Raw genomic sequence first — 25,436 nt, forward strand, 5'->3', positions numbered from 1 at the left:
TAGCAAACTATAATGGCGGGGAGGCCAGTGCCCCTCCCCACCACCTTCCTTCATCCGGCTGCTGATTGTGCTCACTTGTTTAACTGCTTCCTCCGATACTGTGTAACAAGCCACGGCTGTTGGCGTTAAAGAATGGCATTGCTATAACTGCAAAGAGGGGTCACGGGTGGCAAACTATATGCGACCATCGCCAAGGCCGCGCTTTAGTGGACCCTAAAGGGGCCTTTTAAAGAATGCGAGGAGGTTGCCACGGCAGCCTGTCATCTTAAGAAATCCAGAAGAAATGCTGAAGCGAGATCACCACAAGCGTCTCACCACGTACGTCGCACTGCATTGCACGAGAAAACCCTATGTCCATCAGCCTTGACAACATCCTTCTCCAAGGTATCCAGGTGCTCCACATAGGGCAGCAGGAGGTTCCTCATGAAAACGAAGCCTCGGAGGGACTTAATCATCTGCCGGGCCTCCTGTAAGGACAACGTTGAGGCAGCCTGCCCTACTGCGTCATCACTGCCGTTGTCACCGTCGCTCTCTGATGTAAGCACGCTCGCGACGATCGCCTCATTGGTTAGAAGCACTCAGTTTCCAAACCTATAGCAGTGCGCTTTCTTTCACCGGCAACATTGTGCACTGGCGATTATCAGTGGGAGGGTCAGTCATCTTTCGTTTCGGCGACGAGTCAAAAGAGGCTGAGAAACCACGCGGCCAGGAACGATTTTGACGAAACCAACAAAGACAAACACAGGTGATTACGCTGTTTGCAGAACTGCACTGAATGAGGAGCAAGCGAGCAAGATGTGAGCAGCGCAGTCCATTCGAGTTTCGGAGGGAGGCGCGGCATAGAGATATGGGCGCAGCCCATTCGTGTTCAGAGGGGTGGAAGGGCGACGCGAGAGAGGCGCGTGGAGAAGGCTGGAAAATGAGTGTGTGGCGGCCGTTCGAGCAACGGGCCATCGTGCAGCGACTTGAATTTCTCGTTTTCTTTTTTTTCGTTTTAAGAATTTCACATTTCACTACCTTTCGGTTCAGAGACTGAGCAGCCAGACTTCACCGTTACAACCGATAATGCGGCATTGGGTCATTGTAGTAAGTGGGTTATTTCACCATGCAAAACATACAAACGTTGACGGTGCAGCAGCTTCTCATTGTTATAACCGATATACTGTTAAAACCGGTATCGTTATAAGTGGGTTCGACTGTACCAGTAGACAAAAAAAAAAAAACAGTTTGAAGAGAGACTATGTCCCATAGCTGTATTCGAGTCGCAGGAGAACATACGCACCGGCACCGCTGCGGCAGGTGCTCATGGGCGCCACGTCGCACCACTGGTCCAGGTCCGGGTCGTAGCACTCGACCGAGCTGAGCCTTGCTTGGCCATTGTACCCGCCCAGGGCGTACAGCAGCCGACGCTGGACGGCCACGCCGACGCCGATGCGCGCACGCGCCATGGATGCCACATACGTCCACTTATTTTCGGCCGGGTCATACCTGCATGCAGCAGGGCATGACCACCCAGTGCACATGGTTATGGAGTTCTGTTCCTATCTGCGAGGTCGCGGGTTCGATTACCAACCGGATTTAAACGAAGGCTGAATGCAAAAAACATTCCCAAGGTTCCTGCTTTAATTCGCCGTAAACTGAGTAATGCCTTAGATGGCTTAGGTTATACCCTATTTGTTTACTTCTACGTCTTTTTCAAGTAAATAAACCCTCCATCACCTCATTGCAAGAGGAATGCGCCATGTGACGCCGCACCTTGTGTTTGTGTACAAGGGCATGACCTTATGCACACACGAACTGTCAACATGGAAGCTGTTAAGTACACGTCTTATGTGTATACTTTATTGAAGCCACGTACATGTCGTAATCCGTAAATAAAGAGACCTCCACGTTGAGCATATCACATGTGTTGTGTTTCAATGCACCATGCTCCAAAATTAAGACAACTTTGCTTACGGGGACAAATATCATTGGTTGTGTTCTGCATTATTTATTTTTTCCTTTTATTGAAAAGGCCCCAAGCGAGCCCGAGACAAGAACCCACTTGCCGCAAAATGCCGCATTAAAATTTCAGTTTGAGTGTGTCTATATATATATATATATATATATATATCACGCGCCATCTGGTGCATACGAGAGAATGCATGGTCTTACGGTGAAACACCTACTGTATTTCCTTTATTCTAACGTGCCCTCGATTGTAAAGCACACCCGTTTTCCACGACCAAAATAAAGGGAACAAAACACGCTCTCGATTGTAACGTGCACCCGTATGCCGTGACCTAAAAAATAAAGAAATAATCCTTTACATCACCGTGCACCTTTCTTTCATACACAAATACAACTTCCTCTCATTTGGGAAAAACAAAGATTTACTCCCAATGCACTAAAGTTGCAATAAATAAGGAAGTCACAGCTTCGCCCGAAAGGCGAAGCATCGATTCCGATAGCAAATTAGTAGACAGCTATATGAAAAGTAAGGACAGTAGTTTTAGCGACCGTATAAACTTTTGAACATATGCTTAGTAGCTAAATTAACAAGCATTGTGTCACGCGCACACAAGCAAGCATGAGCATGCCTCACTCAATGACTGCAGAAACTATCAAAACGCGGGAGTGAGGAAGTGCGGTAGCAGGAGCGAGGGAATTGACCTTTGTGTGGCCTCTCGCTTCAACACGAACTAAGCAACGAGGACACAGCACGGTGCACCTAGATGCTCTTGTCTCTGTCTCAGATCGCTTTCAAGATAGGGGCCGAGCGGCCGCGCTGTACGTAGCAGCCGCTGGTGTAGAACACCTCCGCCAATCCTGTACGCAAGTTTCGGGAACTCCGAACGCCCGTGATGTGGCCTGATTTCCGTCCTTCTCCACACACGTGATCGCTTTCCTTTTAATTGCGGTACCGTGATGAACTCGGCATGTATCTTCGGTCAGATACTTAAGTCTTTATGGCACGGCGATGGAGCTGCGCACCATCCCCGCAGCCATAAACAACTCCACGGGGCGTCCCATGGGCCTCCCATAAGCGGACCTTTGCGAGTGCTGGACACCAGGCACACGGACACATGATCCGACTCACTGCGCCGAACGTCGTGCACGAGCTCCCTTTTCTGATCGCTTTGTTTACTGCTTTCCTTTCGCACTAGGTCCACGCACCGCACTTCTCTATGCTCCCTCTCCCGCTTTTCTCCTCTCTCTGTAAAGCCCTCGCCACTTCCGGCGCGCTGCGCGCGCCCCCTCTTTTCTCTCTCTTTTGACAGAATAAACTAGACCTCGTTACCGAAAAGACGTGTGTCCGTCTCGTTTACCACAGCTCTACAGGGCCTTTGAAATGATTCGTTATGCGGGTCACTTCATATTGAAGGTCGCACAATGCAGCGTTCACAATAAAACACGGACAGATTAATAATTCCTTCGTTATACAGGTAATTTCATTGTATGGAGGCACTCGTTGCAGAGGCGCTCGACTGTATACTCATAGTGCAACCGGAGTGGTGCGCACCTCTCTACGGAGTAGTGCTGGGTGGCACCGCACGACCCACCGACGGCGTAGAGCAGCCCGTCGAGCACGGCCACACCAACGCGGTTTCGAGGCACCTGCAGGTCGGTGCAGGTGCTCCACACGTTCGCCACCGGGTCGTAGCAGTCTACCGAGGCGCAGTCGTAGCTCTGCGTGATGGCGGCCATCTTGCACAAAGATGCTGCTCCGTTGCCTGTTCTTCACCCCATGTGACGCGCTCATGTCGCACATCAATGCAAGATTAAGCGGCCGTCGACGGCGATCGCGAGTTTTCTGCTTCACAGGGTTACGCGTTGTGAGTAACGTACAAAATGCGTGCAGTAAACTAAACAGTCTTTATGGGTGTACCAAATACCACAGTTGCATTTCGAGAACTGCACGAGCTTTGTGCACGTGTGTACGAATATGAGCATGCTCGTCTCTCCACTAGCATCGAGGCATCCTCAGAGCGTTCAGGCAAGCCCAATGACATTCAGTATGATCCGTGAAGGAGGTGTGGTACCAGAGAGGTCTGAATGAGAGACTGACATCGTCAAATAAGGAAAGGAAGAGGCACCGCTCTGAAATAATATTATTTGCCGATTAATAAACTGCCTATCATCGTCAGCCTACTTAAGTCCGCTGCAGGACAAATGCCTCTGCTGCTCCATCTGCTTGCGCAATAAAACTGGACCTGACACACAGTCTTGTCCTCACGCTTACGTGAAGGAATCTCCCGCGTATTTACAGACATGTGGTGTAGCTTACAATGTCATCAACACCTAATTTTACATTACTCCTGTCGTCAACCGAATCAACATTTCCCAATTGCATCACTTTGTATGGTTCACTGCCGTACTCTATACAGGCTTTATTTCGCTTGCAACCCATTCAATTTCTCTAGTACACCGCCGGTTATCTGCTCCACGCATTACACAAACTTCCAGCTCCACATATTTCTCCTACCCTAACCTACACAGGTATACCATCATACTCCATAACCGATACATACCCCTCATGTTTTTAACCTCTAGACATTACGTACAACCATAACATTAAGTTCGGATGCTCATTGCTCGGCTCTTAGCTTCCCTTCAAGCGTCTCTGTCATCATTTCTTACTGGGGTGCATTTATGCAAAGCTACACAGTGCACACAGCGTGGTTCTATCCGCCGGCCGTCACACGGGCGTTATGGCGCATACCTTGTCCTGGCTGTTGTTTCTCCCTCCAACCGCATACAGCTTTCCGCCGAGGAAGGCGGCCCCCAGGCCCGAGCGCGGGCAGCCAAGCTCCGCGAGTCGGAACCACTGCTGCGGGGGGCAGAGGCACTCGAGCGCACCCAACGAATGCTGCTGGTAACCACCCACGCAGTAGACCACCTGTGCCACCTGCGGAAGCCGCTGGGTCACCGTGTACTGGCGTCGACCCGTCAGGTCCTGCGTCATGCACGGATGTGTAACGCACACCAAACACGTACCCAAGAAGGGGGCCCGGGCCTCCCTCCCCCCACCCCAAATTAAGACGCATACCCCCTTCCCCCTCCCTGCCCAGAGCACCACTTCTCACAAATATTCCTAAAGCGCCACCAAATCAATGTTGAGACTTGACAGCTATTGGGCGGTCAACATTTACTGGATTTTTCACTCCTTTTGGATGGCGGTAGTTATCGACCTCTCCTGGGATATGAAGGCCAGTTTCCTCATCAATTCGGTGCCTGCGCAATTAGCTCCTGATGCATTCAGTTGTCACCGTCTATTCAAAAGTCGTGTGCATCATTGTTGCTTCGTTAGTTTAACCTTCTTCGTTTCGACTGATCCAGGGACCAGGAAAGGGATTCAGTTCGTGGTCAGCTTGTCTGTGCGGACGTGGAACGAGTTGCCGCCAAAGAAAATGCCAATTGCGTTTAACTTTTCTTTTTGTTTCATTATTTCATCGAGTGATGGCTTGACGTGACGCTGACAGATCCTCGGAACCATATACCCGTGATATGGGTTAGATAAGGTGGAAAATAAAATAATGCGAGACAGCGTCCATCATCAAACCCTGCAATAACCTTTAAACTCATTGGTAATATGACTGTCACCTGTTAACTAGTTTGGTTTTACCCTAATTGTACAGCTCTTTTCATGCAAAATTGCCAACTGGAAACAAGAGGCGCAAGGATTTGAGAAATTAAGCGATCTACTAAGGCAGAGAGCCAAGGCAACAGCCAAACAGGAAGGAAAACCGAAAATTGACAAATTTAACCGTTGTTTATGACAATATTTATGGATCAAGATTGTTTTATTTAAAAAGGAAGTAGAGAAAACGCCACCGGAAGTGGAGGACTATTCCATGTGTTCTGAATGACGCTTCTACAGTTATCATTCGAGCCGCCTAACAAAGCCACTTCTCTGCTGTGCTTATGTAGATGTTTTTCTAACCTGCTGCGGTGGGCGCAGTACATGTGGAATCACAGCTTCGTGCGCCATACGCGGTTGTACGCAACTGACAGCCACGCATCGTTACGTAACTTCCCAAATAACAATACGAGTCGGTTGTGGCACTTAACTTGTTAGAGCAGTAAACGAGAGATCCAAAAGAACTGTGATTGTTCCGTAAATATATATTTCTGCATAATTCTTCCAGAGCTAATTCAAAAAATGCTACTACAGTTGGATACAACTTAAGTCTGCAATGAGGCACCGCCCACGCCCTCATAACCGCCAGCCACCGTTCCTCAGCGAGGCTGCAAACAGTTCGGACTTCAAACATTCCCTGTTACCTAAAAAAGTGGTAACAACAAAAATAGTTATAAGGGCATAATTTTGTACGTTTTCACTCGTCTATTGTAATGGAACGGTGAAAGCCTAATTCTTTATTGAACTGAAATAAAACGCATGCTTCGTTACAACTATTTGTTGTGAAGTTTCACTTCAGTTGGCAGCGAAGTTTCGTGAGTAAAACGGGTTCAGCAGTGAAATGAACTGCATCGCAGACTTTTGGAGAGCGAAATGCTCAGACCCCATACGTCCATGTATGTTGCACACCTCATTGCTTCCGCTGATGAAAAGACTCAGGAACAGCACACACTCCAGAGGTATCAAGTACGATGCAATATTGAAAAGGCCGCATGACGACGATTTTGTTTGCTTCTGTGATTGACTGGCGGAGTAACACAACTCTGTGCGGTCCGTGTGCCTTCGTTGCCAACTGCTGTTTCTTTAAGTTCTATTCTACTAAAGTAATGTTTATTTTACACTTTCGCATCTTTACTTGTTCTTGGCAGTGTTATTCCTGCGCTTCTTTCCTGTGCGAGTCCATTTGACGTGGTTTTTTGTTTGCCAAGTAAAGGAGAGGTGCATCGCACAGGCATACCTGTAAAATACACCTTATTTCATTTCTCTTTCGTGGGTTTATGCGTTTTTATGGCGAATGGTGGGCATTATTCACATTTGTACTAGTAGAGGTACCCCCCCTCATTAGCAAAGCAAGGTTACCTTGGGTTGGGCCCCCTCCACCTCCCTCTGAAAAAAAAATCCTGGGTACCTGCCTGACACACACGTATATGCACACGCACTGTGTACTTTGCACCGTCGTTATATGCAGATAAACGCGACAGAAGACGTAAGACGCGTAAGAAGACGTGACGAAGAAAAACAGACAACAGCATGCACTTATATGCGGCATGCTGCCTATTTCTGCACTGTGTGTGTGACGCAAAGGCGACAGATTCTCCACTGACATGGACAGTCACTAGACAGTTTTAGTATAGCGTACGCTAAAAATAGCGGGTCGTCACTGCGCATGCGCTGAAAACTAAACGAAATAGCGGGTATAGCGGGCGAACGCAACGCAAACGAGTTAGCATTAGCGTTTTAGCGTGGTTTGCGGAGTCTGCGTGAAACATGGCAGCGGTCCTGGCTGCCCGCTTCGAATTGAATTTGGCGTTGCTTTTGTAAAATGCACTTCGTTCGTAACAAATGATTGTGTAAACAGCTTTCGCTTAGTCTCAGGCCGCTTCGACGACAGAGTATTATCGATAACCTCGTTGTGTTTTCGAGATCGCTTCTCGTCTCCAACGAGTCGAAGCCTAACGAAAGAAACATTCGAGATGTCAGCGCCACCTATCACTACAGGCGGGAAATAGCCACGACAGCATATGGCCTCTCAGATCGGAAGATATCGCCGGCCAACTAAAACTGTAGAAAATGTGCGCTGCTTAGCGTACGCTAAACTTAGCGTATAGCATACGCTATAAGTTGCGTGCGGTAAACTAAAACTGTCTACTATCTCAGAGAAAAGGGCACATGAAACTCTCTAGAGAAAGTCACTCCGCAAGCGAACTATGTATAACTTTTATCTAGTAGATCTGTTGTGTATATTTAAATAGTTATTCTCTTTATCCTCTCGATCTTATCTCCCTGTATTTTGACTCCTTTGCCACCAACACCCACTACTGACCGTCATTGAGGCATCAGCAGGTTGCACCAGACAGTCACACTGTGGTGAGTAGAAATTTTCTTTCCTTCCTTTAATTAATCAATTAGTTAATTCATATATTTATTTATTCATTGAATCATTCATTCATTTTCAAAAAGTAATCAATTACTGCTTTCCGGTGAGTGAAGAAATAGAGCCGTCTGCTGAGTTTCTGGTGTTTTAAAGCTTTTAATAACTGCAGCGTGTATGGTGGGAGGGGAGGCGGCATGAGTCAGACTGAACTAGCTAAACAAGCTTTTCTTCCATAACAATGTACGGTATCTTGGCGGACGGTTTCAGTGTGTTTGAATTAAGTGAGAGGTCTAATGAATTCCGGCTGAATTAACGAGCATCGACTGCCATCTTAAAATGAAACCATCATCAAGAAAGAAAATAGAACAGTTGTTGCATGAGAGCCATTGGAGACTTACTCGATCTAGCATAAAATATGAGCCTTCACGCAAATGTAAGCGAAATGTCATAAAAATTCTGTGCCTTCTATCGCTTCATCATGCAGTGTTTAATTCTACTGTGCCAGAAACCGTGCCATCTTCCCTATAGCGGTGCTTGCATGCCACTGAAGAATGCATGCGTGTTTGCGCAGCGGGCTAAACGCTAAGCGCCTGAACAGTCTCAAATGTGTACGGCTTTGGCGTCCCCCAGCACCACTCAGTGGCCATCAATACCGCATTAGAGGGCTTTGGTTAAACTTTTGCTATTATTCGATTTGCCTGCACTTTTCTGAACTAGTTCCCGAGGTGCTGTGCTTCACTATTCGTTTCGCCAGTTCAACATGGTGGTATCTGCACATTGTTGCCATTGGCTTCACTCTGTGCAGATTTCATGGATGAGGAGTTCGCGCGCCATTCCCTGCACTCCTTAGAATAATGTAGTGCAGCGTTACTGCAGGGTTCGCGCCTTGCCAATTGTGCACGAACAATAATGGGCACTGAACTGGAGTGAACTAGTTCCCGAAGTGCACGTTGAATCGAATGGACCTCTAAGTATACACGAGTGCTTTTGCATTCCACTTCCATGGGAACAAGTGTAAACATTGCTGTTCCCTACTTGTGTACAACGTACGTGAGATGTATACGAGGCGACAGCATTGACGTCGCCTCTGCTGCCTGGGAGAGGAGCTCTCTCCAAGAAGGGCATGCGGGCTTTCGTTTGAATGTCCGCATCGTATATCTTGCAGGCGCGACCGTCGCTGCATAATATAAGTGCCGTGCTTTTCTGCCATGTTGTAACATCTTGAACTGAAAGGGGCACATGTTAAGAGGCACAGACTGGAGTGCATGTCCGAGCAGATCATGTACCTGAATGATGCGGTGCAGGTAGTCGCTGCACTGGGGCAGGCTGCGCACCAGGTCGCAGGTCTGCAGCTGGTGCATCAGGAAGCGTGGCGTGAGGAAGTGACAGCGCACCGCATACAGCACGTCGGCCATCTTGGCGCGCCTGCGGTGCTCGTCGTGCTTGACCCAGCGCAGCACGGCGTTGAACACCTCTGACTCGCAGCGCACATTTAGCTCGTCGTGACGCACCAAGGCCACCAGCTGGCTCGCGGTCAGGCCCAGAAACTCCTCACCCTCGGACACCTGGGCAAGGGAGGGTTGTTTGGTCGGATGGACAGACGGACAGGCAGAAATGGACGAATAGACACGAATGGACAGACAGACAAAGTCACAAATGGACAGACAGTGATCGGTTCGGTTCGGTGCCGGAGAAGCACAAGGGCTATGAGAAATAAGTGCCCTAATAAAGATGGACAATATACAGGCTAGGATACAGAGTAATAATAAACTAGGATAAACCTAGGATACAGAGTAATAATAAGCTCTATTAGCAAATTATGGTCTCACGATAGCAAGGAAGTCACGCTCACCTTGAGAAGAGGCTTGGCAAGTCGGAGAAGACACAAAAGAAATAAGGCGAGTTCTCTCGACTAGCTCACCACGACATTACAGACTCTGACAGGTTATAATCGATAAAGATAAGATACACTGTGTTCTAAACACACGAAAGAAGAATTACAGCAAGTGTTAAGAACTTTACCTGCGCCAATGAGAGAAAAACAATACATTGAAATCTGTGGCGTCACACTGATGCAACGGCACTGACATTTCGGCGCACTTAGTATAAATGAAACAAAATATATGTTTCAAAACTTTCTCCACTAAATAGTATCAAACTGACCCTGCCAAATGATTGAATATAGCGTTTTAAATTATGAGACCGATTTATTATTGCTCTTTGGTGCCTCTTTAACTAAACAAGGTAGTTGAAAACTCGGTGCACAAAAGCTGTCCTACTAGCCCCAGGATCTTCCAGTGGTGCCCTTTCGCGTGTGACGTCAAAGGGGGGTCTCCGCAAAAGCGCCGTGCACTTGCTTGCTAGGTGAAGGCAACTTGGTGCCTGTCGGCTGAGCTGCTCTGTTCGAGCTTTTGAAATGAGAGTCTGCAGGTTTGACAGTATGTCAGTATATCAGTAACAGTATACAGGTATTGTTCGAGGACGCTATTTCTTGCGAAATCGAGCGGAGTCACCGTCGTCGCCACACTTACTGTCGATTGCTCCTGACATTGTCTGCTATAGTCATCAGTGTGTACGCATGCATATATGATTTTGGTTGCTCAACATTGCTGTTCCATTGTTGCGGCACACTTATAGTGATTTGCCGGCCCTTTTTCGATAATGAACTGCAGCATTTGGCCTTCAGCTATTACATGTATGCACTGTAATAATCTGTTTGTCCAGTGCATGCTTGTGTGTTCGGTCGCCAGCTCCGTTGGCCAAAGACATTCTAGTTTTGTAGCTGAACAGGGCGTTAAGCACATCATGAAAGATGTTTGATGCCATTCTCAGGAAATGAGGTGGTCGTTGCGGTACATTAGCCCTTTACTGCACCTTGTAGCATTTATTTACGCAACATTCCGACGAACAGCGTTAAAAACAGAAGCAAAGCTCGTATGGAGCTGCCTGTACACGTTGTTGCATTTCCGCAACATTCGTCTAAAAAACGGCGCCTGTGTTGCCATCTGTGCTCATCCTTCGCATCTTCTAGCAAAACAAACGTGGCGGAGGCTGCACGTGCCCGCGAGCAGTGATACAGGTAACTTTTGCCAATTGTAAATGTATTTTTCTATAAGACAAAGCGCAAAAAAAAATTCCTACGCTAAGCTCCACATCCTCCTGACTCTGTAGATTAAAAAAAAACTTTGTTTTCTCGGAATAGTTCATTCCTGGCGACGGAACATTGCTGTGTTGCGCAATTGCAACAATGTGTGCATGGTTCACTTTCTTGGGAAAAGTGAAATGGCTCCCAAACACTTTTATGGCCGAGCGATTCCTCCTGACAGTGAAGGCAGCGACCCTTCCAGGAGTGACGATAACCAAGAGTGTAAGTACGTCTCGATTCAATATGTGCACAAGATGTTTTCTGGTCGAATTTCCTTTTTTTTTTTCAAAAGGATGCGGTGCATCCGCACGCTGGCATGTCCCGTTGTCAAGGGCCAAACCTTACATCTGTGCTTCTATGTTCTAAATTTTGACAATAACGCGAAAGCACTGCATTGTTTCCTGGCTATGTGGGAATCTGCATGACATACTACACGAAGTGTGGGAACCACCTGTGCTGCACAAACAAAAACAATTGGTTCTTTTTGTTCCACACTAAAACATATATAAGTGCACCAATGATCGTCACGTGCAAATAAACATCTGAGTATGAATCGCACAAAGCCCTATCTTTCTATTTCAACTTCTTCCTTATTTGCATGTTGTTGCAAATATGCAACATACCATTTTTCTGCAAATCCATACTACAGAAATTCGCTAAAGTTAGTTTCCAAGAGAGTGCAGCTACTTTTATGCTTCCCTACAACTCCATGAATAATATTTTGAGGAAACAAAAAATTGTGCAGTAAAGGGTTAATATGCGCACTGCTTCAGCAGCACTGTCCCAAAATGCAGTCTGGAGCGTCTGATAGAAGGCGGACAAAATTAGTGGCCAAAACAAGTTATGTAGTCCTGTGCCGCAGTGCTGACGTTAGCAAGGTAGTTTTGATTAAACTTAACTGTTCCCGTCGTGACACAGCTTGCCCCTGCAAGTTAGTCGGCTCAGCGTAACCCTTTCTTCATTTGCTCCTGCCATGGGTACCGAGTACATATTCCAGGTGGGATTCATCCAGCGATGACAATTAGCATGATAAAATCAGGTGACAACCTTTGCTTAGATCACCATTTTCTAGATTGTTCGTTCTGTCAGAGCCTCATAAGTATTATGCTACGACGAAAAAAAAGGGGGAGGAGGGTTGATGTGCAAAGGTGCAATAAAATGTTTACAGGCATTCCTGCATTTTTTTTTATAACAATACTTTCATTACCATGCTGATGAAGTGATGTCTTCTGAGTTGTCTCTGGTAGTCTGAAAGTGTGTTGAACCGAAATAGTCCTGTGTTAACCTAAACAAACAATATTTTTGCACTATAAAGGGGTAATGAGATTAAATTGGGCGCAAAAAAACAGTGTAAAGCAAGCTTGACAATTGCGCAAGATGATACAACGTGGTGCAACTATGTTCGAGATAAACTGCTTGTTACAAAAAAAAAAAAAAAAAAAAAAATTTGTGGTCATGAAAAGCTTTATAATGCAACACCAATATGCATTGGCACCGTCGTGCGATAAGAGCCACATGCCCAGATACCTACACAAGGCATAACGCCCTGTCGCGGGCCAGTCTCGCTGCAACTGACCTTGTTTATCCATAGCACGCTTGAGAGCAGCACAATAACAGTGCACAAGCGCCCCGTAATGTGGTGTTTTTTTCATATTTCACTGGCTTTCTTTGGAACGTGGAAGAAAGGACCACGTGAGATATATCGTGTTGGAAACAATTTACAGAGAGGTTTCTCAAGATGCTCTACAACTCTGTGTATCACACTTGGAGTCTGCAGCCTATACTTAAAAAGTAGATTAATTAAACATAACTAATCCGTTAGTTAAGGGGAAAAAAAAAACATTGCCTGAATAACTCTAGGCCAGTGCCAACATTATGCATTCGGTTCAACACACGTCTGGAGTACCTTTCATTTTTAAAACTTTGGCTGAAGTTACGTAGGACAACCTATATATATAATGGATGATAGGACAGCTATAGTCAGTGACAACTTAAAGATTACAAACAAGCTATACCCACAAGCAAGCAATGTGCCTGTCCTTCAGAGTGAACTGGCAATTGTGCACAACCCAAGCAATATTGCTTGTTTAAAACAACTGTTTTACCCGTACACATCTGTCTTTGTGTCATTACTTTTAGGATGAAGTATGAATATCCAAGGCAAATTATATGTGCTATTCTGTATCATGGCTCAGCCAAAGATATTTTAGACTGAAACAGTGAGCTTTTATTTTCCAATTAGCCCATAAATTAGCAGAGAAAGGTCATTAAGCTGTGAGCAGGCTCCAGCTAGCTTGGCTCTCTTTCAGAGGTGAAGGACAGGCGCGCACTGCGTTTTTGTGGGTGGAGCGAGTTTGTAATCTTTAGGTTGTCGCCGAATATAGTATCAGGATGGGATTCATCAAATATACCTTGTGCAAAAGACAAGACGTAGCAGTTTGCGGCGAGAAAGTAATTGCAGTAAATGACAGCTTTATTTCATTCTTGACACAACATACTGATGAGAAAAAATTCGACGAAATGAAGCGAGCTGCTCTGCTAAAAACTTGCTCTGCGGTATCTGTATAAATGCCGCCCGAGTTGGACCCGAATTGGTGCACGCATACTCAAGCTTGGGCCCCATTAACGTTTTATAAAGGCTTGGCGGTATAACGGTGGCAGAAAAAAAACTGCGACCTAGGAAACCAAGCATGCATGAGATTAACATTAATTTAGCAATGTATAATTGACACGCTTGTTCCAGGAGAGATTGTAAGTAATATGGACGCCGGGGTGCATTTAATTGGGTACAAAAGAAAGCAGCTTGCTGTTAAAATTATGAAAAGAACAGTGTGGCTAAAAAGAATGATGATCATGTAGGCATTGTAAACAATGCAAATATATAAGGGGGTAGGATATAATGGTTCATACTTAAAGTGCCCAAGTGTAGTTGAAGGGAAACTGCACAATGTATAATGATTACAGTCTTTTTCTTTTTTTCTTGTGTTAGAAAATGTTGGGTGCTGAGGCGATCACGAATTCTCTTTTTGTGCAGCCGATTCCACACCTTATTCCGAGAGACGGGTGTCACTTACGAAGAAAAGTCTACAAAAGCTGGCATAACGAGTCTATTGGTTCCCGTCCTCCGCCCTCATCCTCTTTAATGTTTAGTTTATTAGGTCTTGGACGGATGTCATCGCAAACTGGGATGTCAGGAGGTGAGATATTGCAGGAAGAAATAATGCTCAGATAACGATGTCCAATTGCCTTTAAGCCGACTTATTGTATAATTAGCCTCCTTATAGTCTCGGTTAAAGTCACCTGTTGTGCAACTTTTGAATTTAGCGTAATAATTTAGTGTTTGAGACAATTATCAAGTCGCTTGAGGCATCGTGTTTTTTTTTTCTTCTTCTTTCTTCATCTTAGCGTGCCAATGCAAGCATAACAATGTCTGACTTTATAATAACAGGTCACTCACTCCTATCTACAGCAGAATTACTTGTCCGCACAGTTGTTTATATTGTCACGTGGTCGTGACGTCAAAGAACACAGTAGCAAAACTGTGAAAGGCAAAAACTAGCTTTTATTGGGCGAACCTGTGCCCACAAAACAGGCTACACTTAAAGTACAACGAGAGCGGCGAACACAGTCGGCGATCGTCGTAAATCTGATCTGCGGGTCAAGCGCGTCGGCTTTTATAGAGCAGTCATCGAATGTTCCAGACTAATCGTTGGGACCCGCGTGCCTTCCACATAGTTCTACACCATTCGCGTCAGGCGATGAAATCAGATAACACAAGGTTCGGCGACAACAGACCGCGGATAGAAGCATCGATAACTTCCCAGAAACTTCGGATACATGCATGCGCGTCCCGCGCTGTGCGATAAAATTTGTTAGGCGGCAAAACGTGTCGCCCGATAAAGACAAGTACACGTGCCAATACCCCCCTCTTAAAAAGCATCGACCCGATGCTGCAAACAAACGAAAGTAATAAATAAGCACTCCTAGCAAAGAAAGAAACAAAATAACGAAAGTTCGTTAGCGTCCGTAAAAGGGTTTAAGACGCACCACGTGCACCACTTCAGGTCGTGCGCGACTTCGCTGTGAATGCGAAATGCCGTCTGGCACGACCTCATAGTCCAGTGCGCCAATACGTCGGATGATCTTGTACGGTCCGAAATAGCGACGCAAAAGTTTCTCGCTCAGTCCTCGTCGGCGTATAGGGGTCCAAACCCAAACACGGTCACCGGGCTGGTACTCGACGAAGCGTCGTCGGAGATTGTAGTGACGGCTGTCGGTACGCTGCTGGTTCTTGATCCGTAGGCGGGCGAGTTGTCGGGCTTCTTCGGCGCGCTGGAGAAAGGTCGCGATGTCAAGATTCTCTTCGTCGGTGACGTGCGGCAGCATGGCGTCAAGCGTCGTCGTCGGGTTCCTGCCGTAAACCAGCTTACACGGCGTGATCTGTGTTGTTTCTTGCACCGCCGTGTTGTAAGCGAAGGTTACATACGGCAGGACCGCGTCCCACGTCTTGTGCTCAACGTCGACGTACATCGCTAGCATGTCGGCGAGGGTCTTATTCAGGCGCTCCGTGAGACCATTAGTTTGCGGATGGTAGGCAGTTGTCCTCCTGTGGCTTGTCTGGCTATATTGCAGAATGGCTTGGGTGAGTTCTGCTGTAAAAGCCGTTCCTCTGTCGGTGATGAGGACTTCTGGGGCGCCATGTCGCAGCAGGATGTTCTCGACGAAAAATTTCGCCACCTCGGCTGCGCTGCCTTTCGGCAGAGCTTTTGTTTCAGCGAAGCGGGTGAGATAGTCCGTCGCCACGACGATCCACTTATTCCCGGATGTTGACGTCGGAAACGGCCCCAACAAATCCATCCCAATCTGCTCGAATGGTCGACGAGGAGGTTCGATCGGCTGTAGTAAGCCTGCTGGCCTTGTCGGTGGTGTCTTGCGTCGTTGACAGTCTCGGCATGTCTTGACGTAACGGGCGACGTCGGCGGTAAGACGCGGCCAGTAATACCTTTCCTGTATTCGCGACAGCGTCCGGGAGAACCCGAGGTGCCCAGCGGTTGGATCGTCGTGTAAGGCGTGCAGTACTTCTGGACGCAGCGCCGACGGAGCAACAAGAAGGTAGTTGGCGCGGACTGGTGAAAAGTTTTTCTTCACGAGTAGGTTGTTTTGAAGCGTGAACGAAAATAATCCACGCTTAAATGCCCTAGGGACAACGTCGGTGTGCCCTTCCAAATACTCGACAAGGGCTTTTAGCTCCGGGTCCCCTCGTTGTTGATCAGCGAAGTCTTCCGCGCTTATTATTCCAAGGAAGGCGTCGTCATCCTCGTTATCTTGCGGCGGCGGGTCAATGGGGGCGCGTGATAGGCAATCGGCATCTGAGTGTTTTCGACCGGACTTGTATGTTACAGTGATGTCGTATTCTTGTAGTCTGAGGCTCCACCGTGCCAGCCATCCTGAAGGGTCCTTTAAGTTAGCTAGCCAACACAACGCGTGATGGTCGCTGACCACTCTGAATGGCCTGCCATATAGGTAGCGGCGAAATTTCGCTGTAGCCCAAACGATGGCGAGGCATTCCTTTTCCGTTGTGGAATAATTGCCTTCCGCTTTTGACAACGACCGGCTAGCGTAAGCTATCACGTGTTGATGTCCATCTTTTCTCTGGACTAGGAGGGCACCGAGGCCTAGGCTACTGGCGTCAGTGTGGATTTCGGTATCGGCGAGCTCGTCGAAGTGCGCAAGTACGGGCGGCGACTGCATGCGTCGTTTGAGTTCTTCAAATGCGTCGGCCTGCGGCGTTTCCCACTTGAACTCGATGTCACATTTAGTTAGCTGTGTCAGCGGCTCAGCGATGCGTGAAAAGTCCTTGACAAATCGCCTGTAGTAGGCACACATGCCAAGAAATCTACGCACTGCCTTCTTGTCGGTGGGCTGCGGGAACTTTGCGATGGCAGCTGTCTTCTGCGGGTCGGGGCGGACTCCAGACTTGCTGATGACGTGGCCTAAGAACAGAAGCTCATCGTAGGCGAAGCGGCACTTTTCTGGCTTCAGAGTGAGCCCTGATGACTTGATGGCCTCGAGTACTGTTGCAAGCAGCCTAAGGTGATCGTCGAAATTTTCGGCGAAGACAACGACGTCATCCAAGTAAACGAGACAGGTCTGCCACTTCAATCCTGCTAAAACCGTGTCCATCACGCGCTGGAACGTTGCAGGCGCCGAGCACAGTCCAAATGGCATAACCTTGAACTCGTAGAGGCCGTCTGGGGTGATGAAGGCGGTCTTTTCGCGATCTTTTTCGTCGACTTCAATTTGCCAATAGCCAGACTTGAGGTCCATCGACGAGAAGTATTTAGCGTTGCAGAGCCGATCTAATGCATCGTCTATCCGTGGGAGGGGGTATACATCCTTCTTCGTGATCTTGTTCAGTCGACGATAATCGACACAGAAACGTAGGGTTCCGTCCTTTTTCTTTACCAGGACAACAGGGGATGCCCACGGGCTTTTCGACGGCTGGATGATGTCGTCGCGCAGCATTTCGTCGACTTGTTCTCTTATAGCCTCACGTTCCCGCGTCGAAACTCTGTAAGGGCTCTGGCGCAGTGGTCGAGCGCATTCTTCGGTTATGATGCGATGCTTTGCGACTGGTGTTTGTCGAATCCTCGATGACGTCGAAAAGCAGCCTTTGTATCGTCGAAGCAGACTTCTGAGCTGTTGCTGCTTAATCACGGGGAGACTTGGACTTATGTCGAAGTCTGGCTCGGGAACTACGGTCGTCGGGGTAGATGCGACAGAATCCGAGAGGACAAAGGCATCGCTGCTTTCCACAATTTCCTCGATGTATGCGATCGTCGTGCCCTTGTTGATGTGCTTGAACTCCTTGCTGAAATTTGTGAGCAACACTTTCGTGTTTCCTCCGTGCAGTCGAGCGATCCCTCTTGCGACGCAAATTTCACGGTCGAGCAGTAGACGTTGGTCACCTTCGATGACGCCTTCTACGTCAGCGGGTGTTTCGGTGCCGACCAAAATAACAATGCTGGAGCGAGGCGGGATGCTCACTTGATCTTCGAGCACACTCAAGGCGTAGTGACTACGAGGGCTCTCCGGCGGTATCGCTTTATCTTCCGACAGCGTTATTGACTGTGACTTCAGGTCGATGATTGCGCCGTGTTGGTTCAGGAAGTCCATACCGAGAATGACGTCTCGTGAACACTGTTGGAGGATAACGAAAGTGGCAGGGTAAGTCCGGTCATGAATGGTTATTCTTGCCGTGCAGATTCCAGTCGGCGTGATGAGGTGTCCTCCTGCGGTGCGAATTTGAGGGCCTTCCCATGCAGTCTTAACCTTCTTCAACTGGGCGGCGATGTGTCCACTCATGACGGAGTAATCGGCCCCTGTGTCCACTAAGGCGGTAACTGCGTGGCCGTCGAGAAGCACGTCGAGGTCGGTGGTTCTTTGTCTGGCGTTGCAGTTGGGTCTTGGCGTCGGATCACGGCTGCGTCGTGTTGAACTGAAGCTTGAACGTCGCGTCGTCAAGTCGTCTTTCGTTGGTGTAGTCTTGGCTTCCTGACTTCGTCGGGACAGCGGCGTGTCGTCATTAGGTCGTCGAGATGGTTGCTTCGTCGTCTTCGTCGGCGGCGGAGGATCTTCGTCAGTTCGACGAACAGCAACCGCACCTCCATCGGTTGCTGCTTTTAGTTTTCCGGATATGGGCTCGCTGACCGGCCCCGGGCTGGGCCAGTGAATGGTCGGCGCTGCGGCGACAGGTAGCGGCCTGGTGATGGCGAACGAGAAGCTCGTCGAGGGCTCCACTGAGTGGCGGCGAGGTAGTCGGCGATATCGCGAGGTCGTTCGCCAATCTGTGGCCGCGGCGCGTTAACGGCGAAACCTCGCAGTCCCATCTCCCGGTATGGGCATCGGCGGTACACATGGCCGTCTTCCCCGCAGTGGTAGCAGAGCGGGCGGTGGTCAGGAGCGCGCCAAACGTCTGTCTTCCTCGGGTAGCTGCGCTGGGCGACGGGTGGTCGTGCTGGCGGCGGCGGCGGCGGCGGCGGCGGACGACGGAATTGCGGCGTGACAGGGCCCTGGCGCGGTCGCGGAGGGGGACCTTGACGGCGTGCGACGGCGGCGTAGGTCATCGCTTGCGGCTCAGGCTGCGGCGATTCAGGGGCTACTCCAAGTTGTTGTTGGAGTTCCTCACGCACGGGATGATGGGAACAGCTTTTGTAGCTCCTCCCGCACGACAGCTCGGATAGTCTCGCGTAGGTCGTCGGTGGCCAGTGACTGAACTCCGGCGTAGTTTGTCGCGTTCGTGCGGCGGTCGAATTGCCGGTTTCGCACCTCGAGTGTCTTCTCGATGCTGGTGGCCTCGCGAAGAAACTCGTCGACGGTCTTCGGTGGGCTTCGTACCATCCCGGCAAAAAGTTCCTCCTTCACACCACGCATGAGTAGGCGGACTTTCTTTTCCTCGGACATTTCCGGGTCGGCGTGGCGGAATAGGCGGCTCATTTCTTCTGTAAAAATTGCGGTGGTCTCATTTGGTAGTTGCACCCGGGTTTCTAATAGCGCTTGGGCTCGTTCTCGGCGTACGACGCTTGCGAACGTCTGCAGGAAGCCGCTTCGGAAAAGTTCCCAGGTCGTTAAGGTGGCTTCTCGGTTCTCGAACCACGTCCTGGCCGCGTCTTCCAAAGCGAAGAAGACATATCGCAGTTTGTCGTCGCTGTTCCAGTTGTTAAAGGTAGCGACTCTCTCGTACGTCTCAAGCCAGCTTTCCGGGTCCTCGAAAGTTGAACCGCGGAACGTCGGAGGCTCCCTGGGCTGCTGCAGCACGACGGGTGACGCTGGGGCTGCCATTGGTGTGGACGTGGTGGCCATCTTCCTAGTCGTCTCAGGCAAAAGTCCGTGCTCCGGGGGCAGTCCTTGCAGCCTGCGGCTACCTCGCTGGTTCTTGGCGACGTTGGTGTCTTCCGAGTGAGGGCTTGGGTCACGGCTTTGTGGGGGCGTCCGGTACATGAACGCAAAGCACCTCCACCAGATGTCACGTGGTCGTGACGTCAAAGAACACAGTAGCAAAACTGTGAAAGGCAAAAACTAGCTTTTATTGGGCGAACCTGTGCCCACAAAACAGGCTACACTTAAAGTACAACGAGAGCGGCGAACACAGTCGGCGATCGTCGTAAATCTGATCTGCGGGTCAAGCGCGTCGGCTTTTATAGAGCAGTCATCGAATGTTCCAGACTAATCGTTGGGACCCGCGTGCCTTCCACATAGTTCTACACCATTCGCGTCAGGCGATGAAATCAGATAACACAAGGTTCGGCGACAACAGACCGCGGATAGAAGCATCGATAACTTCCCAGAAACTTCGGATACATGCATGCGCGTCCCGCGCTGTGCGATAACATTTGTTAGGCGGCAAAACGTGTCGCCCGATAAAGACAAGTACACGTGTCAATATGGACAGAATAAAAAAAGTCGCAGTTTCGCCACAAAGGCGAAGCATTGATTGCGATAGCAAATTTTTAGACGGCTATACGAAGTAAGGATAGTAGTTTTATCGGCCGTATAAATTTGCAAACATTCACTCACTAACTAAACTAACAAGCATGGTGCTAGCGTGCACAGGCAAACACGAACACATCACACTTGATCGCCGCAGACACTCGCTGTCAAAACGCTAGCATGAGGAAGCGCAGCAGCAGCAGCAAACGAAGCTTCAACGCAGACTGATCAACGAGAACACAGCATGCACGAAGGTATGAGTCGTCTGCTGATCGCTTCCAAGATAGGGTGCATGCGACCACGCAAAGAATGCACTTGCTACCGGAATAGAATGTCGCCCCCTCTCCGCTTTCCACCCTTGCGCGCGTGAGATTGAGCCACGACCATAGGTTTCCCTTGCGTGCGGTTGCGAAATATGCAGTTGCTGCCGGAGAACAATGCCAGCCCTCTCCTTCCCTCTCTTCCATCCCCCCCACGTCCTTTCGCACGACGGAAGACAGCACGTTTCCTCTCAGCTTTCCTCCCCTGCATGCACCAGATAGCCGTGATCGTCGGTTCCCCTCGCGCGCTTTTACTCACACATACAGCATACAGCACGCGGTGACGATGTGACCGCCCTTAGACTTTATACGGAACGTCACGGCGATGCCGACGGCAAAAATGCGCCTGTACTGTCCATATAATTGCTATCGCAATAATAACCTGGAAAAAATGACAAGCGAATTTAACAAGATGCGGCTGGCTGTGGAAAAGCCAAACAGCCTTCATTTAATACAGTCAATTCTCGTTACAAAGGACCCCGATAATCCGACAAAAAGCACCCGTGTTATCCAAAACGTCTCCCTTCCGAAACTTTTGTTGCGATGTCTAACAACTTTATTGCAAAGAGTGCAAAGTATTGCTAAGAGTCCAAAGTAAAACACAAAAAAGTCAGTCTCACCTGAAAGGCGAAGCATCGATTGCGATAGCAAATTAAGCAAGATAACCACGGCAGCAGAAGCGAGCGAATTGACCTTCGTGCTGTCTCTCTTCAACATGAAAAACGTCAAAAGCACAGCACATACAAATCTACCGGCACTGGGCAACACTTCGTCCACATCGCAGATCGCTTTCAACATGCAGAGGCCACACCGTAAGCAGCAGCCGCCGGAGTAGAACCTACCCCCCCTCTATAAGAGGATGGCGCGTTTCTACTCCACCTTCCTCCCTCACATGTGCGATATTGAGCTGCGAGCGTCAGCTGACCCTCGCAAGTCAGTTGTCATACCGCGTCGATACGCCAAAAGTATGTTTTATACGCTCGATTTTGAAAAAAGATCGCCGCAAATTTTGTCCACTGCAGCCGATAGTCCATTGTAGCGTGGTCCGTTAAAAGCAAATTTCATTGCGTTAATAAAATAGGTAGAACAAACTAAGGCTGAAATATGGTCCGTTATATCCGAAAGTCCGGTGTAACGTGGGTAGACTGTATGTGCATACTGCGCACTGTATACTCACGGCGGCAAAGTTTTGGTCAATGAATTCGTTGACCTTGATGTAGAGCTTGGTGCAGCCGTGCTGTAGGGCAAAGTCACCGATGCCGATGCAGTTGTTCGGGTCGAGTTGCTTTTCGAGGAAGTTGCAGCAGGCCTCGATGATATGGTTCACCTGGGGAGGCCAGCGTTGCATAGCATGACGTCTTGTGAGAACAACCAGCTGTGCCCCTTATTTATATTACATTAATTTATCTAGAGATTATCGTTGCTGTAGACCAAGTTCGATGTATGTCCAGGTATAGCAGTGCAGCGACTACGGCAGTGCTGCTGGGACGTGTATATTGTCGTGCATTTGGGGTATCCTGCTTATAAGCCTAGCTCTCTACCGTGCTGTCTCCAGCCGTTCACCTCCTCACCTATCTTGCGCCTTTCAACAGGTCTCTCTCAGCTTTCTCACCCGCTAGCTTTTAACACTAGCGCCAAAATGCAAGTAGGGTGCCTGGATTTTCTCCTCAAGCAGTGGGTGAGGAGGACATCGAGACACTATAAATGCAAGCAGGGTTGCTGTATATGTTACCAGGAAGCTTGTACATGTAACTCTAAATACAAGTGTATTTCAGTGCCATCTGGGCAAAGCTGGAATTGAAAGGACCTTAATTGGACCACCTTATGTAAGCCAGCACGGGGATCCTGTCTGTCTTAAATTGCGTGGTTGCGACTACGTCGGCCTTCTGCACAAAAATTCTGCACACTGTGTTCCTGAAGGCAGCCGTCTTCGGTGCCTTTAGGAAAGCAGTGCTCCACGACGCCAGACCTGGAACATGGTGGCGGCTGGCAGGAGCTGGCACACGTTTCGCTGGTCGATGCAGATGGAGCCAGTGTAGGCAAACCGCATCACACTCGCCATGGTCGACGGTCCGACGCCCTGTATCTGCACCACGGGCATGGCAGCCTCGCGCAGCCCCCCAGCAAACATGGCACGGAAGTATGGGGACATGGCCAGCAGCACGAGCCGGTGCGCCGGGAACGACTCCGAGCCGACGCGGATCTCGACGTCGCAGAGAAAGCCCTGGCGACGCATCAGGTCCATCACCTATACTGGCACAGGCAGAGGAAGAGTGGCCGAAAGAAGTGGAATGACGAAATTTAACGAAGAGAGAGAAAAACTAAAGAACGAGGGAAAGAAGAAAAGAAAATGTCTGTTAGACATACGCGACCCTGTAGAAGCACTGATTAAAGATCAGCGAAGTTGTTGCACCTTCATTCCAAAAAAAAAAAGAAGGGGGGAAGAGAGAGAGTAGAAAGTAAAAGCAGGGAGGCTAACGAGATGAATGGCTGGTTTGCTACCCTGGGCTGCTGGGAGGGGATAACGCGGTGATAAGAGAGAAAGAAGGAAACAGAGAGAGAGCACTAGTTGTACGCAAGTGTGATGGTGGACAGTGGGTTTATAAATGGATGCACGCACCTGCCGACTTGAGGAAATGTAATAAGGCTCCTGTTGCTTCCTCCATCATCGTCAGGGAGGATTAATACCTGGATCATGCTGCTGCTGCTAATGCAGAAAGGAGCAACCTCTTGGAAACCAGACGGTGGCACATGTCACCAAACTCATCCTTTCTTACCTCTCTGATGCATCTTAGTCTTTTAATACTTCTTTTCTATTTCTCAAAATTCATCAGATATACTCCACTACGGCATGCCTAATAATCAATTCGTGGTTTCAGCACGTAAGTCCCCAGATTTTCATTTTATGTTGCGTTATTCAAAATAAAAGAGTTTGCTGTCCCTACACGTTTACCCTTTCCTTGCGTCACAAGTCTTCCAGCCGCTTTTTTACTATTTTCCCAAAGCCCCATAGCTTCATTTATGTTTCCCCTACTGTTCTTAAAACACAAGGTCTCAAGCAGACTAACTACACCCATATTAATCGCTTCATGGATAATGTGAAATTCAATCCCTATAAATGCACCTGTCTTTTAAGCTGGCACCAAACTGCAACAGCACCCAATTTGCAAATCATGTACGGACAGACAGAAGATTATATAGCAAAGTGTAGGTGCCTTCTCCTGGGTAGAACATGCTCATTGATTTCGCAATTATTTTCACACGCATTGCACGAACAGTCTTCGTCCGAAATTTTTTTCTTTAACTGCACATTCGAACAGTAAAGTAAACTGCGCTTTGAAAAATCGCAAGCCGTTCCCTTTCTGATTACAGAATTTGTTGCTTGATGTATAGTTCTATACATGTCTTCCTCTGCATTGTGCCTATTCAGTACAGCCCAACGACTATACAAAGGAATGACTAGCACAAGGGAGGATTGCGTATGTCCCTCTTGAATTCATATCATTGCTATGTATTGTGAATGGCTATACAACTGAAGGAATTTAGGCGTCCAGAAGGCCGATTTGATGGTTTACAACGATCTGCAAGTAGCATCGCCACCACTTAGAGCATGTACAAAAGCTATATTTTAGTTCATTTCGACTCAGTTACTGCGCCACATAAGGTGCAGCGGTAAATCACCACGAAAAGGCCGCGCGGGAGGGTCCGGACTCCGCTGTAGCGTAACCCCACTCCCGAAGGAAAAAAAAAAATGTAACTGCAGAAACTTTCTGGTGGGACTTGTCATATAGTGCATAAGCGTACTTTCCAGTGCCAGGCATTCCTCTTCACTACAAAATATAAATGAATAATGAAGTAAATAAATCATCCACTAAAAACCGCGACTTTTACGCCACCGAAACGAGCATAGAGGTTTGAGAGAATCATCTGCCAGTTGAAACGCCCATAGTGCGCTTCCTTATTGTTGAATGTGTTAAGCTGTGCAGCACTGTCCCGCCCGTACCTCCAGCGACTCCTTGGGGTAGGAGTCCACGGAGAGAGTCATGGCACCGGCACCCTCCGGAGGCAGGTCCACCGACTCGCTGCATAGCATGTCCATGCAGTCACCCTCGCTATGGTCTCCCAGCCGGGTCATGGCTGCTGCTGCTGCTCGATTCGCCAACGCTGAACTCGGGCCAAGCTGCCAGCTATAGAAGCTCAGCCTGCACCAAAATCCCCTTGTACTCTATGTGAGCCATTGCACAGGCAAAATATATGTAACACCTCATAGTTTTTGTGGAGTAGCTCCACCATGTATAAAGGAGCAGAACATTGATATGATATTAATCAGCCAGTCAAGCGTGCATTTTATCAGTGAATCAACTTCTGGTTGCACCTCGAGAATGAGCATGCACAGCTTTACATTGACACTTTGTCATGGAGTGAAAGGTGGGAATGACATTGTGCAGACAGAAATCACATTATGGTACGGTTTAGAGATTCACGGAA

At 48.5% G+C, this 25,436-nt stretch overlaps 1 protein-coding gene across 2 annotated transcripts in view; it reads right to left on the reverse strand.

Annotated features, from left to right (window-relative positions):
• The window catches only part of Keap1 (kelch like ECH associated protein 1), a 36,420-nt gene that overhangs the window by 9,643 nt on the left and 1,341 nt on the right, over window positions 1-25,436 (reverse strand). Inside the window, exons 2-8 of one of the 2 annotated variants that reach the window (XM_050167259.3) lie at window positions 24,952-25,150; window positions 22,918-23,196; window positions 22,126-22,275; window positions 9,281-9,559; window positions 4,703-4,936; window positions 3,503-3,669; window positions 1,283-1,488 (exon numbers count right to left, since the gene is read on the reverse strand). In XM_050167259.3, the coding sequence (XP_050023216.1) occupies window positions 1,283-1,488; window positions 3,503-3,669; window positions 4,703-4,936; window positions 9,281-9,559; window positions 22,126-22,275; window positions 22,918-23,196; window positions 24,952-25,083 (1,447 nt within the window). In that variant the 5' untranslated portion in view covers window positions 25,084-25,150. The remainder of the gene's footprint in view (window positions 1-1,282; window positions 1,489-3,502; window positions 3,670-4,702; window positions 4,937-9,280; window positions 9,560-22,125; window positions 22,276-22,917; window positions 23,197-24,951; window positions 25,151-25,436) is intronic. The other variant, XM_055064812.2, reaches the window with a different exon arrangement.

This window comes from Dermacentor andersoni, chromosome 11, assembly GCF_023375885.2.
Source record: "Dermacentor andersoni chromosome 11, qqDerAnde1_hic_scaffold, whole genome shotgun sequence".
NCBI lineage: Eukaryota > Metazoa > Arthropoda > Arachnida > Ixodida > Ixodidae > Dermacentor > Dermacentor andersoni.